The sequence below is a fragment of the Leptidea sinapis genome, chromosome 12 (genome assembly GCF_905404315.1).
Source record: "Leptidea sinapis chromosome 12, ilLepSina1.1, whole genome shotgun sequence".
NCBI lineage: Eukaryota > Metazoa > Arthropoda > Insecta > Lepidoptera > Pieridae > Leptidea > Leptidea sinapis.
The window spans coordinates 13,965,675-13,986,452 of record NC_066276.1 but is presented as its reverse complement, the minus strand read 5'-3'; the positions used below and the strand labels follow the sequence as shown (position 1 = coordinate 13,986,452).

At 38.3% G+C, this 20,778-nt stretch overlaps 1 protein-coding gene across 1 annotated transcript; it reads right to left on the bottom strand.

Moving 5' to 3' along the window:
• Positions 1-11,181: 11,181 nt before the first annotated feature.
• On the bottom strand, positions 11,182-13,193 carry LOC126967111 (translationally-controlled tumor protein homolog). Its single transcript, XM_050811529.1, has 3 exons — positions 13,033-13,193; positions 12,604-12,862; positions 11,182-11,629 (listed from the first exon to the last, which is right to left on the bottom strand). Exons 1-3 carry the CDS (start codon positions 13,058-13,060, stop codon positions 11,398-11,400), a joined length of 519 nt encoding a protein of 172 aa, XP_050667486.1. The 5' UTR covers positions 13,061-13,193; the 3' UTR covers positions 11,182-11,397.
• Positions 13,194-20,778: the final 7,585 nt, after the last annotated feature.

The window sequence follows — 20,778 nt, the reverse complement described above, 5'->3', positions numbered from 1 at the left end:
CCAAAGAACTAATTTTGACGTATAATACAAATGGCTGCGGGAGAAGCGTACAGTACTCTGAAGTATTTTTGCATTTTGAATTAATTTCGGTCGTTTTCCGTGTTTTTATACTTCAGGAATCAACGTAATAAATGACACAATTTTTTTTGTAAATAGTATTCCTATCGATGTTTGTTTAGCTGAGGTTGTCATTACTGGTTTTAGTACAGCAGACTCTCGGTACACGGCCAACAGCGCCAAAATGGCAAATATTAAAACAGGCACAAAAACACTTTGACAGCCGCCAGACGTAGCTTGTCACGCACATTAAACCTGGCCTGTTGATATCGGTTGTCTAACAGCAAGAGACTATCTAGAGTCTAGGCGTATAAATTATCTGAACGTTGTTCATATTGTTCTGTTGGAACGCATACAGTCATTGAGGTCACAAAAAAGACACTTATAAATGTCAAAACACACAAATGATGCATCAAAATTATCAACCGTTAACTAAACTTAAGTGAAAAATAAATAAGTATGTGGCAAACTCCCAACTGACCGGCCGCGGTGGGGTCTAAAACAATGACAATGTCACTTTAAAATAGGCCATAACAATACAATGCACGTACGTACCTTGACCTGCTACTGACACTCAATGTCTCTCCACCAGCTACAGGAACTGTTACGGGGTTGGTAAGACGACAGTTACTTTTCAACTCCCGTCGACACTCGTCTTTGGCACTGACCTGTGTAAATACCACTAGACAGGCTGTTCCATGTTTGACAGCAATTTTTTGTGCATATTTGAAGCGTCACTCGCAAGCGTCCAGAGAACGAATTTTAACGTACAATACAAATGGCTGCGAAGGACCGTAACATACTTTGAAGTATTTTTGCATTTAGAATTAATTGTCTCGCATTTTGAATTAATCATTCGCTTTCCGTGTTATTTGTACTTCAAGAATCAACGTAATAAAATTCACAATTTTTTTGTAAATAGTTTCCCACCATGTTTGTTTCGTCACTAGTTTTAGTACCGCAGATCGATACATGGCTAATAGCGCCAAAATGGCGCTATCAAATAATATATAATATCAAACAGGCACAAAAGCACTTTGACAGCCGCCAGTCCAGTGGTCAATAGTACAGGTGAATGTGTTTTGGCGACACAGCCTAGCGAAACTGTCTAAGAAAAGAGCGATTCACTCGATTGTATGAAACGTGCTGTCATTGATAGATTCACAGATGACGGCTACAATCTTGTAAAAAACGGAGATCCACAACGTTTTAAGCAACTGTTCGCTTTCAAACATAGGTGGACTATGCTTCGTCGCCAATCGCCATACTGTAATTACTACCATGTCAAACATATTATGTCAAATGACTACACGTTACATACTAAAACAAATTTCAATTTTTACTTAGACAGTCCCGCCTCTTATTACATAGTATTTTCATCCTCTTTGCAGCGGAGTCCGTTCCCTTTGACTCCCGCCATGAACTTAGTGCATGACAGCTGTGTTATTTGCAGTGGCGCGAGATTTGAAAATGTTACGGAACAAAGTGAATCCTCCCCGCGATGCCGCCACAAGTAATTACATTTAAGCGAGCGTGCAGAAGCCTCCCACGATAACTAAAACAAATAATCAACAACAGTATGATATTTAATGCTTGTCTTATAATAAAACTGGAACAAATTGCTGACATTTGTATACTGAAAGCACAAAACCTTGAAGACAAATCATACTCAAGTTTTTTTATCAGTTAAGTTAACCTTGTAATAGGATTCGTCAATATGTTTGAAATTGTTGTGAGACATTCAATATGTTTTCAAGAAGCTAATTATAAAATCGAACCCATTGTCTAGAAATGATCTTTCGCTATAACTTACATCAGGAGTGGGTTTTAACAGTTTGCTTTTGTTGATCTTTTAAGAGTTGTCTTTTAATTTGTTCACATATTTTATCTCAGACCTTGTACCTAGGTCAGGAAGTTACTCTGCAACAAACAAGATAGCAACCAACTATAAAATTACTAGAGTACCTACATATTATAGGCACAACATTATTGTATATCTTTAGATATAAATAAACAATTATTGAAGCACCACTTTCATCTCTTGTGACACGTTTTTCGCTCAATTATATTCCATACCTAAATATAATTATTGTTTAAATATTCTTTGCCTTAAATAATGTTTTATTTGTGCATTTTTCGATACATTCTTGTTATTCTAAAGAAACTATTAATAAAAGTGTAAAGACTGTAATTGTTCCAAGAAATAGATAAGAATTTCCTCAACCTAGCTCCAGTTAAAGTGATGTGTTGTAAATATGGAGAAATAATGTCAGTGTAATGTAAAATACAGAGCCTGGTTGACGCAATGTGTACCGACAACATATGTATTTGGTAACTTTAACACACGATATATACTCACCCCAGTTGCAGTGTAACATAAAATCATTTCTATATCTACTATATTGTAGTTATCTATCTACATACAAACTCGATTAATAAAATGTACAAAAAATCATTTGTTTTTCTTATCCTCCTTTTCTTTTCTGCAAAATAATAAAGTCATGGACAAAGTTAGAGGAATGCAAAAGAAAGTTTAAGTTTACTAAGGTCGAGGCAAAATAAAAACCCTGGTACTTTCTCATGGTTATTTTTTTATGAAGAAGAAATGACGAGATGAACTAGCTGTTCACATGGTGGTGATAAGTGATACGCCCTTATAATATTCTTCCGGTCAGGATTGTTGAAGAATACAAAGCTCGGAATGGAATGTTTTGTTCTCGTCACATTGAAACGAGATGTTTTGTCTCACTAGCCCAAAAATGGCGCCGCACCTAGTGATAACTCGCTACGGCGTCCATCAACATAAACCACAAGTAGCACATATGAATAGTATAAAAATCTTAGGGTTATCCCTGAGTAACTCTTAACTTATTAGTAGAGTATAGGTATTACCATAAATATAATATAATGTTTCAAAGCTAAGAAGCCAAAATACTTGCCAGCAAGAAAAAAAAATTTTTAGTCCAGACTAATAGCGAAGGCCTTCGATTACGTATGGCACAAGACGCTCCTCTCTAATAATCTAAATTATTTGGACTCTCCGAGTTATGCAAGCAGACCACCAGCTTATGACTAGAACCAGAACCCTGTGAACGCCAAAGTTCTCCAAGACTGTGCGCTATCTACTAGTGCATGAAGAAAATTGTGTCTTCTTTCGAACCCTCTCTTGAGTGGGTCCCGGAATGGGGTGAAATGAACCATGTTGACCAACTTAAGTTAACCGGGTAATGTTATAATTGTAGGCACTGCTTATCATTCTCCGAGGATGGAGGTAGTTTTTACCCTCGATTCTATTGCCGAATTCGATAGGGTAGTTTGCATGTTGTAATGATATAGTACTGGTAGGCGCCTTTAACCTCAACTTTTTAAATTCTAATCAAATTAATTCAAAATACATTTGTCAATTTATTATATATCCAAGGTGTTGGAGAAAAAAATACGTAACCAACTTATAGAATCCTTAGAAGTTAATGTTTTGGGGTCTCAGGATCTTGGAAAAGCTACTATTTTCGTGTTGCTGGATTATTCACGGGCTTTTGATACTTTAAACGTCAAACTTCAGCAATACTCTCCTACTACTTATTCAGTGACAGAGTCGTGCAGTGGTTCACTAGTTACCTAGGAAAAGCCGTTGCAATTGTACAGGATGACGGAACCACGTCATTTTCTCAGTTTTGTTCTCTTTCTGAAGGTATACCGCAGGGATTAATTTTAGGTCCACTTACTGATGACTTTCAGTTGTACATATCGGTCCATCCAGATCACTCACACTTAGCTATAGAGCAATCACTACATCTCAACTACGATCTCAACAGTATAGCAGAAATACATGCTACTGGGGACGCCTTAATTAGAAAAGCCTTCTTCTTATTAGACGAATATTAATATGAATTTTGTTAATAAAAGTATAGAACGGGTGAGGCTTGCAATCTAGGGATAATTTTTCACGAAGTTTGAAATTCGAAAAAAATTGTGAATAAAACTATAGCTTATTGCTACTATCGACATAAGACACTTTATCGTATTAGAAATTACATTGATACTCAGTTAAGTCTTACGCTGAGATCTATAGAGCAAACTTAGACTTTGCTCAGACTTTACTTACGTTAAACATATGAGTGTGATAAATCGCGAACTTAACTTTTAAGTTAAGTTTAATTAAAAGTAATTATAACCTAATAAGGAGGTACCTACATTTTTTTTTCACAATTTTTAGGTAGGTACATTTTTTTACAAATTTATATTAGAAATTTACTTTATTTTTCTTATATAATTAAACTACATATTAAACTCTAAGTATATGGTTTTGTACGATTTTTCTGTCTGTTTCTACATAACTATTTTTAATTATCTTAACATTAGGTCCAACTTCATCAATCGCAACATACGGTCTGTTATACAATCTGTCCATTTCATTTGTACTTTCATTCCTTATTAAAATTAAATCAGTTTTTCATAGAAAATAAGGATTTTTATTTTGATAATTTTTGACCTTTCTTCCAACCTTACTATCTATTAACCTTTTTCTCGCATTTCTATTGGCTAACTGAAGTCTATATTTTAATTCTAAAGCATAATTATTATTTGCATACAAGGCGACGGCTCTAAATCATCATAACGTACTTGGAATATTACATGGATTACCGAATACTAGTTCATACGGTGTGCAGTTAGTCGACGTATGTATTGTTATATTAAAACAAAAACACCAGAAGTGTAACAAATTCTCCTCACGTTGAATTTGCAAAAAGTTGCGTGTGTTTTAGTGTGTTTTCTAAGGCTCCTATGCTTTGGTAGGTAAGAGAGAGAAAGCCGATCTCCTGTGCCCTCTTTCTGCCTCCAATTCGACTCTTGACGACCAAGGAAAAACACCGCCGACCGGTGTCAGAGCTCCATGCCTGAAGTACAGTTCAGACAGAAAACTTTTCGGCGAGCTCTGTTTTCGTTGGACGTCAGGAAGTCGAGCGGGCCGGATGGCATTTCTCCATTCGTGCTTAGAATGTGTGCCCCTGAATTGACGCCGGTGCTAACACGTTTATTCCGGCACTCTTATTCAAAAGGCGTAGTCCCTGACTCATGGATGTCAGCCCTTGTCCATCCGATCCAAAAAAAGGAGACAGTTCGGATCCGGCAAACTACAGGCCTATTGCTATTACCTCCCTGCTCTCCAAAATCATGGAGAGCATAATTAACCGCCAGCTATTGGTTGAGGGTCACCAGTTGATCAACGACCGGCAGTACAGATTTCGCAATGGTTGGTCGACTGGCGATCTTCTGGTATACCTAACACATAGATGGGTGGCGGCTATTGAAAGCAAGGGGGAAGGCCTGGCAGTTAGCCTGGATATAGCGATGGCCTTTGATCGTGTATGGCACAAGGCGCTCCTCGCAAAACTTTCATCATTTAGGCTTCCCGAGAGCTTATGCAAGTGGACCTCCAGCTTCCTCACTGGTCACAGCATACAGGTCGTTGTCTACGGTTATTGCTCGAATCCCAAGCCCGTGAACGCTGGAGTGCCCCAAGGCTGTGTGCTATCTCCCACGCTGTTTCTTCTCTGTTCTTTCTATATCAATGATATGTTCGACACCTCCAACATACATTGCTATGCAGACGATAGCACTGGTGATGCCGTATACACGGGCCATGCAGGTCTCTCTCGGGAAATCGTCGACCAGTTCCGGGAGAAACTTGTGTCTTCTATTGAGTCCTCTCTCGAGAAGGTCGCGGAATGGGGCAACTTACCCCATTCCGCGACCTTCTCGAGAGAGAACCTTATCCAATTTAACCCCCAGAAGACTCAAGTTTGCGCGTTTACCACTAAAAAAACCCCATTTGCCGTATCACCGCTCTTCGACAACACTTAAATTGCCAATTCCGTGGCCATCTGGAGGGCAAAGCCAAATTGGCTTCGAAGAAGCTGGGCGTCATCAATAGAGCACGGCAATACTTCAAGCCGGCCCACATTCTAGCGCTCTACAAAGCGCAGGTCCGGCCACACATGGAGTATTGCTGTCATCTCTGGTCTGGCGGACCCCAGTATCAGCTCGATCCATTTGACTGCTCGAATTGTCGGGGACCCAGTGCTCTGTGAACGGTTGAATCACTTGGCGTTGCGTAGAGACGTCGCTTCAATGTGTGTCTTCTACCGCATTTATCATGGGAGTGTTCCGCAGAGCTGTTTAACCTGATTCCTGCCGCCGAATTCCACCTTCGCACAACACGCCACAAGTTAGGATATCATCCCCACCACCTGGATGTGTGGCGGTCCTCCACAGTGCGGTTTTCAAGGAGCTTTCTTCCTCGTACTACGAAGCTGTGGAATGAGCTTCCTTGTGCGGTGTTTCCGGGACGATACGACATGGTTACCTTCAAAAAAAGCGCGTACACCTTCCTTAAAGTCCGGCAACGCTCTTGTGATTCCTCTGGTGTTGCAAGAGAATGTGGGCGGGCCACTTAACTCCAGGTGACCCGTACGCTCGTTTGTCCTGCTATTCCATAATAAAAAAAAGTTCATGTTTTCTACTTCTAATAACTTACATACTTCCGTCATTGTAGAAGATAAGAACTCAATACCACGGTCGGTTGCGATAACTCTCTGGAGGCCATACCTTTTAACAGAAAATTTCTAACGACCTTGGTACGACAAGAGATCCCTTTGTTGAAGCTTCCACATACTTTGTCTATCCTCATTGTAGAGTTAATATGTATTGATAAGGTACCTTCATCATCCCTGTCTAGGGGTCCTACAAGATCTAGGAAAACCTTTTCATTGGTTCTTATAAGCATCGGCTCCTTGGAGCTGGGTGACTGTTTCATCACCTGACACTTCCGTAATATCTGACGTCAGTCTAGTCCTGGCTAATGGTACTTACTTTTTAAAAGTAGTCCCCACGCTGCGATTTTGAACAAGAGGGACGGACCACTAATCTTGAAGATAGTGAAGATGTATTTAGGATATCTAAAATCTAAATGTATAATCAGTATTGTAGGTCATTGCAAAATGACGATGTGGAAGTTCGAGAATTAATCGAGTTGACGAATTTAATTTTAATATTCAGGTGAAACTAAAGGAACTTTGTGTACCCAAGTCCCCCGACAATTACCTTAAATTAATCTATGGTGTTCAGCGTTTTGATAAAAGCGAATGGTAGAAGGTAAAAGTTAGATTATCTGTGGTAAGGTACGGTAATCAGAAACTCAATAATTATGTTATCACGCGCCGGATTTTACGGATTTAGAGGCCAATGAAGAAATTAGGGATTACGATCCTCGACGATATTTAGCTTACGCTGACAAAAGCTATGCAGCTTAACATTCTGCTTTTTTAAATAGCGGGAAGTATTACATGATAATATGTCTAATCGATTACCTGAGCTCATGACAGTATAGTCTGACATCTGAGGAGCTGCAATTTAATCTTATGAAGCTGTTTTCAAAAGAGGAATATCATAGGATATGCTTCAGCCAATCTGTGGCCACCGTGCTGAGACCATTCAATTCAAATGCGCTGAGATGGTGTTATTAACCTTGTTCGTGACCCTCCTCTCCTTAAATATATCTACTTTACTTCAAATAAAACTATCCTATTACCATATTTTCAATGATGAGAAGCTAGCGTCTACTTAAGAAAAGACTGGCGGAGTTTCCAAGTTCTTTTTACTCCTGAGTAGCTACAAGTCTACTTCACAAGATAGTTATGAGTGTTACGGAGTTACTTATTTACTATTATCAACCTGAGAAACCTAAAGGGCTTAGTTCAAACAAAAGCATTCAGAAGTCTGAAAAAGTCAAAAGGGTGGCAGACTTTCTCCAACCAGGAGAATAGTCGCTAAACAACATTCTGAGGGAAGAACCTTCCAGTATATGTTCTACCGATAGAGGTAACGGGGGAGTTAAATTTGTGGCTCCTGAACTATCAGCAGACTTCCCCAATTCATTTCCCATGTCCCTCGCATTTTGTGAAGACAGACGCATCAGGCTTAGCTTGAGGTCATCTCGATAGTTCTGTATTTTCGGGACTAGGGACAAATCAAGAAAAGGGCCTCCACTGCAACCAAAAAGAGATGCTTACGATAATAAAAGTTCTTAAATTAAACTAACTAAAAGTTCTTGTTAAGCCAGGTGGCGATGACCCATGCACTTCGTGCAATTAACGAAATAGAATCACAGACGAATCTGTTTTGTTGCACTCAGGGTGAATTCCCGAGATTATCATAATTTATATGTTATAAATAAGCTAAAATCACAATCACATTGCGATATTCGGTAATGATAAGTGAGTATTTTGATAAAATAAATAAATAAAGATGTGTGCTACCCTGAGCTAGTCGACGGTTCTCATACAATGCGACAACAAAACCGTAGTAGCTAGCTTTGGAACGATGGAGGGACCAAGTCAGAACCTCTAGTGCAGCTGACAAAAATATAAATACATACATCATATTCCGGGATACAAGATAAGACATACAGATACAAGTCATGCGGATTACATAATATATCGTCATGAATTTCACCAGAATGGCACCTCCTCTCCCTATGTATAATGAAAATATTCAAACTGTTTATAGAGTGCCAATGAGATACCTGTTCGTCGCGTCGGAACGAGCAAGGGCAGTTTCGTATTATGTGCCACTAGATCAAAAAGATACAAACACATTGTACCACGATGCCTTCTCCCATACCTGGAATATCCAGGGTAACCCTGGATATTCCCAAGGCAATTTCTAATTTCAAAGGTATTGGAACAGAGCACCCAGTGTGTTTCTCCTGGTAGTCCCCAGATGGAAGAAAGTCTTTTGGTGACCAGACCAACAAACCTGGGCGTCAGCACCGCCAAGAACTTATTTTATTTTATTTATTTATTTCGATCCATCGATATCTTCCTCTAGTCTTTTACTTAATCGTAGAGGAACACCAAAGGCTACCTCTCATACCGTCATCACTGGCTGGGTTAAGTCCTTGTTGTTAGAATTAGTAGTTACACTGGGCAGCCTGCATTCCGCCGTTCCTGCCATTACCCCTTAGACGAGATCCCTTCCAGAGGTAACTGGAGATCCCAAAATACATTTGTCCATATTTATTGTAAATAAGTAACACTGAACAATTATGCAGGCAGAGGTATAACAATGTAAGTTGCTAAGAATCAATCTTGGCAGCAAGTTGTAGTTAACAGTGGCTAGATCACATTGGTTGCAGTGAAACAGGGCTGCACTGAACTGTACCAAAGCTACTTTACAAACCATAAGTGAAGGTATTATTTACTAATAATATATTTAATTCTATTCAGTGTTCTTGTAGAATGTTGATTTTCAAATGTTTTATTTTCATTCCTCATATTTTCCATTAAATTATATCTTTTGAATAATGATTCTTTATCAAGATATTTGGTCACATGAGGTTCTATCTACATGAGGCTAATAGAAGTAAGCTTCAAATAAAGGGTGTTTAATTGCAGTGTTTCACTAGAAAAAAAAACGTTTTAAATACTTACCTTATTTGAAACTTACATTTTAATCCTGCCTAGTGAAATTTTAGACTCAATCATTTTAAAAAAGAACCAATCCCAAATGACAAAAATTTGGTTTGGTAGACCTACAACAGCTGGTGGTTAGTTGGATGTTCGAGAGAGATAGATAGGTAACAAGTACAAAGAGTAAAAAGCAGAAAATAAGGTGGACAGAGGGAGTGCGACTAAGCTTCAAATAAGGTATATATTTTTTGTTTTATTCTCAGGTAAAACACAGCCATTAAGTAGGCTAACCTGTTATAGGTATGATTTAAAAGTTTAAAAGATGGGCTGGGAGTTTCTTATCAAATCTCCCAATATCAAAGTCAAACTTATAATTTACCAAGTGTTGTTGCAATGTTGTTAGTGTCAGTCCCTATGGTTAATAAATATATTTCTATTTTTATCCCTTATTATTTCATAAGGTCCCACAAGGTTCCCATTTAGGTCCACTTATACACAGAAAAATATCTGATTACTGAATAAGTAAAATAATAATATAAACATGTAGTGTATTTAGTTGAAACTTATCGGTTTGATTAATGTAACTCAACTTATTTATAGTAAGAATATAACATCCAATGAGTGATTTTACAATTTTAGTTATCTGTAAACTGTATATTTATACTTAGATCAACACAAAGATGAAAGCGGAAATATAAAGCTATCATGTGCCAATTATGCTAAATGATGCAGCTCTAGAAGTGCCTGTATTTTTTTTATGAAAATAAGGGACGAGACGAGCAAGACATTCATCTGATGGTAATTGATACGCCCTGCCCATTACAATGCAGTGCCGCTTAGGATTCTTGAAAAACCACAAATTCTGAGCGCTACTACAACTGCTCTCGTCACCTTGAGACATAAGATGTAAAATCTCATTTGCCCAGTAATTTCACTAATTACGGCGCCCTTCAGAGCGAAACACTAATGCTTACACATTACTGCTTCACGGCAGAAATATACGCCATTGTGGTACACATCTAGCCGGCACATTGAAAATGTAAATTTTGACATATGAGTGGCAATGTGTGTTTTTTGACATTCATGTGTCATTTTCGTGACTTACATGAAAGAGATTTTGATTTGATTTGACATTGACAAATTACCTCAACTATGAAGAAGACTAGAATAGAGTGGGAGCGCAGGTCTGGCAGTTCAAAGAAATATAATTGTCTGTTCGCTCTAACCCTTTTTAATGAGTACTGCATCATGTGCCTCCTATTCCAGCAGCATGTATCAATCATATTCATTGGACTGCCAGCACCATTGTAGTTACAACTGCAATCGGCGAGTGAACAAGCATTTAATTATAGTAAAATTGTCACAGATTCTACACATAACCTGTATGTTTTGGGAATTTCAAAAACTATAAAGCCATGAAGATTCCAGATCTCAGTGAAGTATTCCTAGGTGTGTATTTAAGAGAATTGCCTATTATCTTATTCAACACACAATCAAGCATTGGATGAAATTTTCACTAGAGTAATCTGAACATTACTGTCACACACTAGCAATGGATTATTGAGACTACTGCGAAAGCATTACCATATGAGTATGACAGACAGGTTATCTAATTCAATATTAAGAAGAATTAATGCAAATTAATAGAAGTGACTGGCCATCACATTATTTTATTGATTACATAGTAGATATTAAAACCATATAATAATTTGTTGTTCATACAATAATATTCATTACAATAAAATTTTGTAAATTGAATCTTGCGATGGGAGGAACAAAAGTCTCAGATAGATGGAGATAATTTTAAATAAATAAAAAAATAGGCATTGTTACAAGTTATTATGTCCTGAGTATCACTTAAGCGGTAGATTTAAAACTTCTCCTCCTCGAGGCCATGCTTGTAAAACATCATGATGGGAGTGGACACTCCATCAATATCCCTGTACTCCATCATAGCCACCATGCCATCACAGTCCATTGATTCACCAGTGAAGAACTGTAATTCCTTAAATCTGCCTAGTATGTCTTTCATTACTTTGTTCATGTTTGTTTTAAACACCTCAACTTGATCGGGTGCGTTTTCTTCTAACTTAGCTACTAATCTGAAATGAAATACAATACATTTTAATACTTATTCCAGATGTTTAATAAATGTGAACAATATGATAGTACATTGTGTAAGCTCCATTTCATTAACAAACACTATCTAAATGAATGTTATTTCATTTAAAGCTTTTGATTTTTGCACCAATTGCTCTAAAGAATAGCACAATATAGCCCATCCTTTAGTATTAGATGATGCAATCAACTGGGGCAACATGTCTCCTGTACTTTCAGAGATCATAGCCATAACAAAAATGACAACATCAGAAAAATGGGTTACAATATAGCTGTAATTTTTAAAATGTAACATAATATGGATCTTTGTATATTTAAAAATAAAACATATTATAGATCTTGTCTTTTAGGACATCTTCTGCTTCATGTTCATCTTTCCAAGTAAGTTTTGTTCCTATGTGCATTCATATTTTGGATTACTGTAAAACACAAGGTGTATGGCGTAAGGTGCTTTGCCCCAGTACTAACATGCCAGATTAGTAATACTAGTAGAAACCTGACCTATACAGAAAGAAGGTTTCATGTTTTCTGAATGTATAATGAAAACTGTATAATTGTACACTTACAAAGTCCTATGAATTAAGCTAACATACAGTGAGGATATTGCTGGAAAATAAACATATGTCTACTGCATATTGTAACTAAATACATGTATCGACAAAGTTATTCATAATGAGGCCACTGGATGGATCTAAATAAGTGTAAAATAATTTTCAATGCAATTTTTTGTAAAAGGAACTATTTGATCATCACACCCAGAATCAAGTCGAAAAAGCTACCACTGTCAAATTACGACCAGATTTCATTTTACAAATTAAAGAAAACATAGAACCCCATATGGTTCATTACGACCATAGCAGTACTGAATAATAATACTTATAGTGTGTTACTTTCCCGGTTCCACATATATAGAATGCTAAAAATACAAAAAAATCGTATTCTAATCAAGTTTACTCACTTTTTCATGTAATCCTTAAGGTATAATGTGTACGACTTTTTGTCACCAAAGGCATAAGTTTCACAGAGCCTATGATTGAGTACGATATCAACACCGCTTTCGCAACTGGAGTCTGTACCTTCATCCGCCTCCTCAGCTGAGGGATTGAATCCGTCGATTTTTATATCACCTTGTGCCCTCGTCACCAATCTACCGGTCACTTCGTAAATGACTTCGTCTACTAATTTTATTCGGTATGTGTCCGAGAACATCTCATCACCTGAAATGTAAGTAGATCATATTAATACACGAACATGCAACGTATCCATTGGTATTCGACAGATCGAACATTTCTATGCAGACTACATACGAGATATAATTTTCAGATAACAAAGTACAATAGGAATATTTACGTGGGTAAGACCGCAAAATAGCAATTAATACAATTACCGGTAATAATGTCTTTATAAATCCTCATTTTTTATGATTAAAGGTGATTAAAAATAATAAATATCGAAACTACGGCTTCTAGCCCCGGGAACTAGACCGGAAAGAGTTGACATTTGTAATTGTCACTCGTCCAGCGCCATAAGTCAAAAACTAAAAAATGACAGTTGACATAACATATCACAAATGACTCGGAGCAATTAACCAAACGTACAATCATGTTTATGTAATATTATCTGTGATTGTGCTTGTAGCATTATAATAATCTAGTATCATCATAAGCCGGAAGACGTCCACTGCTGGACAAAGGCTTGCCCCAAAGATTTCCACATTTCGCTTGCAGCGGCGTCCTGTGCTGTGTCGTCTCCTTCACTCAAATATGTGCGAAGGGAACGATGGCTGGTCCATGCGTCAACTTGTGAATGAGTGCTGCTTATAGTGCCAGGTTGACCTGATATAGTAAATAAATCATTGTATTTATTGGATGCGATTAATAATTATGACTTTGATCACGACCATCATTACACGAGCAATGAATTCGATTCATATGATTTGAGCGACGATTCATACATGGGATGCGGCAGTATTGCGGCCATTGTAAAATACTCTTTTTGATTGAAAAGAGCGGCCTTTAACTTTCTTGTATGTACTCTTTTCGAACATATAATAGATTCATTAATGTAAAATAATAATAATATCCTCATTATTTCATTATATTATATTCAGTTACCAATTGTCCGACTGGCTTTTCTGAAATCCTTTTCCATTATCAAATACTAAGACAACAACAATAATAATAATAAGCAATCTAAAGCTGCGTATAAATTAAGCGCGGCAAACCATCGAACATAAGCGCGCGTGGCGGACACGTACACGTACTGCGGCGCTATAGTAACATTTTTTAAAATCTACTTAAAACTACTTCTACAAATACGACGGTTCCAATTTTTGACATATCTATCTTCATTTCTTTATCTAAATTATCGCTGTTTCGAAAACACGATTACGAAAAAAAATCTCGATAGATTTATTTTTTGAAAAATAGTCTTTTTTATTTGAATTGTTTTTATTATCATAAAACTATGATAGCTATAAACACAAAACTTATTTAATTCGATAGTTTATTAGTATTTATAAGTTTTCATTGTGGGATTTATCAATACGCTTTGTGAATTATTTTATATTAATTTTTTTCGTAATAAACCAAACGCGACGCCTTGTTTGCATGCTCGCTCATGCTAGCAGTACGCCCGTGACCACTGTCAAGGAAGGTACTGTGTTCGTGTCTCTCGGGCTCACATTACGTAAGATTTTAGCAAACAAGTACAAAGCGGGAATCATAGTAAAAAAATAATGATGACGCGACAGCGTATTTGTTGAAATATATAGGTAAAAAGAAGTCGGAAGGTACTAAATTAAAATTTACGTAATATTATTTTGAATATTATGACGCGTGGGAGATTTGTATGTATGTACTTTAGGGAGTTAGAAATCCAAGATGGCCGCCGCGCAAAATTATGATTTCAACAATATGGATATCGTGTCCAAGGTTCCCGAGGGTGCAAAAAACGATTTTGGGATCATTTTTGAAATTCAAGATGGCCGCCGCGCAAAATTATGATAACAACAATTTGGATATCGTGTCCGAGGTTCTCGAGGGTGCAGAGAACGATTTTGTGATCATTTTTGAAATCCAAGATGGCCGCCGCACAAAATTATGATCTCAGCAATATGGATATCGTGTCCGCGGTTCTCGAGTGTGCAGAGAACGATTGTGTGATCATTTTTGAAATCTAAGATGGCTGCCGCACAAAATTATGATTTCAGCAATATGGGTATCGTATCCGAGGTTCTCGAGGGTGCAGAGAACGATTTTGTGATCATTTTTGAAATCCAAGATGGCCGCCGCACAAAATTATGATCTCAGCAATATGGATATCGTGTCCGAGGTTCTCGAGGGTGCAGAGAACGATTGTGTGATCATTTTTGAATTCAAATATGGCCACCGCTCATAATTATGATTTCAGCAATTTGTATATCGTGTCCGAGGTTCTTGAGGGTGCAGAGAACGATTCTGTGATCATTTTTTAATTCAAAGATGGCCACCGCTCAAAAATCGTCCTCGACACCCTCGAGAACCTCGGATACGATATCCATATTGTTGTTATCATAATTTTGCGCGGGGGCCATCTTGAATTTCAAAAATGATCCCACAATCGTTCTCTGCACCTTCGAGAACCTCGGATATGATACCCATAATGTTGTAATCATAATTTTGCGTGGCAGCCATCTTGGTTTTCAAAAATGATCCCAGGATCGTTCTCTGCACCTTTGAGAACCTCAGATACGATACCCATAATGTTGTAATCATAATTTTGTGCGGCGGCCATCTTGGATTACAAAAATGATCCCAGAATCGTTCTCTGCACCTTAGAGAACCTCGGATACGATACCCATATTGTTGTAATCATAATTTTGAGCAGCGGCCATCTTGGATTTCAAAAATGATCACACAATCGTTCTTTGCACCCTCGAGAACCTCGGACATGATACCCATAATGTTGTGATCAGAATTTTGCGCGGCGGCCATCTTGGAATTAAAAAAAACCTGCACTTTACAAGGCTAGTAGGGAAGCCCGAGAGTAAAAAATACTCTTCCTCAATCGGTGTCAATCGCTCTCTCCCTTGAACAAAAACGTCTCAAATATCCGTGAAGTTCTTTTTCGTTTAATTAGTTAAAAAATTACCCTCATTCGCCTAAAGAAGTTTCAATTCAAAATGCATAAAAATATCACAGCATTTTGTACTCTTGCGCAACCGTTTTTATAAAATATTACGCGGTCCTTCCGGGGTGGGGTCGTTAACCCGCATAGCTCGGCTAGTGTCTCAGCCATGCCCGTGTCGAACGTATATGTACCGCTATAGATAAATACGTTCGAGTGAGTTTTGCATAAAGTGTTGGGAAAACCTCCCCTTAAGCGTACGCGCGAGCATAGTCTTATTTGAATGAGGGTCAGCACTAGCTGGCGGCGCTCGGAAGTGGAACCATTGCGTCACAAGATAACTGCGCGATATTCGGGATTTCAAATACAGATTTAAACTTCTCGCAGTGATAAATTCGATATGATGTATTTACGTGAAACATACATAGTATAGACTCTGGTGTAAGGTATATTATATTTTTATTGTTACATTTTGTGTTGTCCATTGGCTCAATGATATTTTAGTAATAAAAGAGGTAGATATGTCACTAGCGCGTCGAAAATCAAACGACTTAATTGAGTCAATTGGTTCATTTTGTGTTATGGGAATATGCACTAATTAGTTACGAAAGTAAAAAAAAACATAGAATTACATACCACAGTTAAGAAATCATGAATTATAACATTTTATTTGATTTCATTATTTATGTAACAAAATAAATATGTCGCCATGACAACGCTGACCGCCGCCAAGCCGATCATAGATTAACGTACAGAAATGACAAAATATTGATGCTGTCTGTTGTGGGATGATCGAGGTAGAATATTTTAGGAAATGATGTAAAGAAGTCGTTGTTGCAGTGAATGTAATACGAAATAGAATAAGTTTTAATAAACAAGTGCGTTAGGTATGTAGACAGTGAGTGCTATTTGTTTACGTAGGAGTTTTTTCAGTAACACTGTCCCTTTCAGTATATCCCTTGCTAACGGCAGAAGAATCAATGGATCATTTTCTTCTTCTCCCATTACCTTATTGTAATAAACGCTCAACAAAAAGACATTCATAAATAATATAAGATACAAAAAATAATAATTGTAATCTTTTTGGTAGCCGTCGTTAGAAAAATTGTAAAAATGGGACCCTTACTGTAGATAGAGACCTTTCGCTTTTGTTTTGGTTTCTGTATGTTTTTTATTATTTTATGTATTAATAATTGATATCATCAATGTGGCTATATATTATAATAAATATTAAATTATTTTTTTATAAAATCAATGACACATTAGCTACCCAATTTCAATGCAGTTTTACTACTTTATAGCTATATGAACTCATGAATGAATCGTAATTTAGGCATAAATCACAGTGTACGGTAAAAAATAATATCTGATGAATTAACTGTATTTTTTCTATACAAATACGAAGCAATTGCGATAATTGCATTTATTATCCTTCTTTGACGTGTAATCGTAATGTAGTGTGCTATTGCAATGTTAAATTATTCATGTGTGCGTTAGTGTATCATTTTCAAACACCGAATGTTGTCTACGTAACCTATCTATAGGTACTTTTAAATATCATTGCCAATGTCACATTTAAGTAGACCGCCAAGCTTGTAGTCTTGATAATAATTTGTACGTCTAGATAGATTGTGACAGCTGTGGAGACGTCAAATTTATCAAAATAAAAATTTAACTAAGTGACTGATGTATCGCGAGCAATTACGTTCTATACATATGGACATATCATTCGCAGTCTACGATGGAACGGCAAAAGTGTGCTTGCACATAGTGTAAGTACACTTTTCTCCTTAGTCGCGTGTCAACTGTGTGTCCATCACCAAGTTTAAGTGAGCCTTAAAACAGTGCTTAAATAATACGTTACCGACGCAAATAAGAGATGGTGTGATCACCGGTAAGTTTATTTTATGTATAAGAGATGGGTTGGCAAAAAGCGTAAATAATTTAGTACAACGAAAATTTTTTCATTAAATATAGTACAATTATTGTCAATTAGTATTCACATCGTTTTCTCTCCCGCTTGTCAGAATGAGACAGATGAAAGTATGCAACAAGCACACAGTTAGATATGAAAACGATAGAGTCGCTCTTTTTTTAAAGGCCCAGTGAACAGTGATTAGCAAAATTGTATTTTGTATACGGAAACTCATGGCCGATAGGGTCGCTTTTTTAACTCCCCGCTAAGAAAATTAAAAATTGAGGAAGTTATTACATAATAATTACATAATACATATAGATGCATGTAAAACTCTTATATTTTTTGAACAGCTTGACCGATTTCATCGCAGTTGGCACCATTCGAAAGGGCTTGACTAAACATAAATATGAATACGGATCGATTCGAACCGGTAGATTTTAAGAAATCTCAAAAAAACTACGTAAAAATATTTATTCATGCTATTCTGTACCGTCCCCGGAATACTAGGGGCAGCCCCTTGTGTTTCTTTACGGAGACACAGACATCTCGCCCTAGCGATACGTTATATTTAACGTACCCTGAGAACAAAATTGAGCAAGTGAGTACGTTAGGGAGGATATCTGCTGTCACCGTCTCAGCAATTTCTCCTGCCTAATCTCTGGCTGCGTGTAGATTTTGAGGACCACCACCGCAGCTATGTGTATGTCTACAGGTTCCATAGTGGTAACACAGAAACAGATCATCTCATGGGCTCCGTTCAAGCGGCAATTGACCACATGCTTGCACAGATCCCCTCCACTGAAATTGTAGTCCTGGGTGATTTCAACGGGCACAATGCCGAATAGCTTGGGTCATGTACCACAGACTTCGCAGGGTGATTTGTGCATAATGGATAATACGACTTAATAAATAAGACGTATGGTTTGTCCCAATTGGTTGAGTCGCCAACGCGGCTCCCGGATGTGGATAGCCACATGCCATCCTTATTAGATCTTCTGCTGACTACACATCCCGATAGTTACCAGGTCTCTGTCGATGCACCTCTCGGAACGTCCGACCATTGCCTGGTCAAGGGTGCCTATCCAACGCCCACGTCGCAGACCACCAGCTACCCGCCGCGTTTGGCACTATAAGTCAGCAGATTGGGATAGGATGCGGTCCTTTTTTACATCCTACCCTTGGGGCAAGGTTTGTTTCCCTTCAGATGATCCCAGCACCTGCGTCGTTGCAGTAGCAGATGTGATACTGCAGGGCATGGATATTTTTATACCAACTCTGTGGTACCGATCGGTGGCAGATCAAAGCCCTGGTTCGATGCGATAGTTAAAGCAGCATCTGACTGCAAAAAATAGGAGTATCGAACTCGGGTTGCAGCGCTGGGCTCAAAGGATCCGATCTACAAAGTTCTAAAGAGGAAATACAACCGTACCTCCAGATTCTTTAAGCGGCAAATTTATTCCAGCACTCTTATTCAAAAGGCGTAGTCCCTGACTAATGGAAGTCAGCCCTTGTCCATCCGATCCAAAAGCAAGGAGACAGTTCGGATCCGGCAAACTATAGGCTTATTGCTATTACCTCCCTGCTCTCCAAAATCATGGAGAGCATAATTCACCGCCAGCTCTTGGTATACTTAGAAGGTCACCAGTTAATCAACGACCGACAGTACGGCTTTCCCCATGGTCAGTCGGCAGGCGATCTTCTGCTATACCTAACACATAGATAGGCGGCGGCAATCGAAAGCAAGCGCGAAGGCCGGGCAGTCAGCCTGAATATAGCGAAGGCTTTGGATCGTGTATGGCACAAGGCGCTTCTCTCAAAACTTCCAACATTTGGGCTTCCCGAGAGCTTATGCATGTGGACCTACAGCTTCCTCACTGGGCGCAGCCTACAAATCGTTGTCGATGGTTATTGCTCGAACTCTAAGCCCGTGAACGCTGGAGTGCCCAAGGCTGTGTGCTATCTGCGACACTGTTTCTTCTGCATATCAATGATATGTTAGACACCTCCACCAGGACTGGTGATTCCGTATACACGGGCCATGCAGGGAAATCATCGAACATGTGTCTTCGCCGGGAGAAACTTGTGTCTTCTATCGAGTCCTCTCCTGAGAAGGTCGCGGAATGGGGCAAATTGAACCTTGTCCAATTTAACCCACAGAAGACAAAAGTTTGCACGTTTACCACTTTAAAAACTCATTTGTCGTATCCCTTCAGCACTCGCCTAGTATCGGAATACTGGGTCTCGAAATCTCGAGCGATTTCCAATTCCGTGGTCATCTGGAGGGCAAAGTCAAAATGGCTTCGAAGAAGCTGGGAGTAATAAATAGAGCAGGACAATACTTCAAGCCGTCCCACATTCTAGCACTCTACAAAGCTACTCCACATATGGAGTATTGCTGTCATCTCTGGTCTGTCACACTCCAGTATCAGCTCGATTCATTTGACTGCGTGCAATGCAGAGCAGCTCGAATTGTCGCGGACACTGTTCTCTGTGAACGACTTGATCACTTGGCGTTGCGTAGAGACGTCGCTTCATTGTGCGTCTTCTACCTCATTTATCACGGGGAGTGTTCTGAAGAGCTGTTTCACCTGATTCCTGCCAGCGAATTACACCTTCGCACGACACGCCACAAATTAGGATATCATCCCCACTATCTTGGATGTGTGGCGGTCCTCCACTGTGCGCTTTACAAGGAGCTTTCTTGCCCTTAGTAGAGCTTTGTAGCTGTGGAATGAGCTTCCTTGTGCAGTGTTTCCGGAATGATACGACATCTTCTTTCAAAAAAAGCGCTTACACCTTCCTAAAAGGCCAGCAACGCTCCTGTGATACCTCTGGTGTTGCAAGAGAATGTGGGCGGCGGTGATCACTTAACATCAGGTGACCCGTACGCTCCTTCTTCGTCCTTTTTCGATAAAAAAAAGGTACCTACTACATATTACATTTGGCTTAGCAACTACTTCAAACCTAACAATATGTAGCACATACAAATAATGCAAATAATACTATTTCATTAATATTAAAGGTAAAGGTTTGAATAAGATGTGTATTAAATTAATTTTTTATTTATTATAATTTATTTTATACATTTTTAGTTTTTCTAGTCATTTT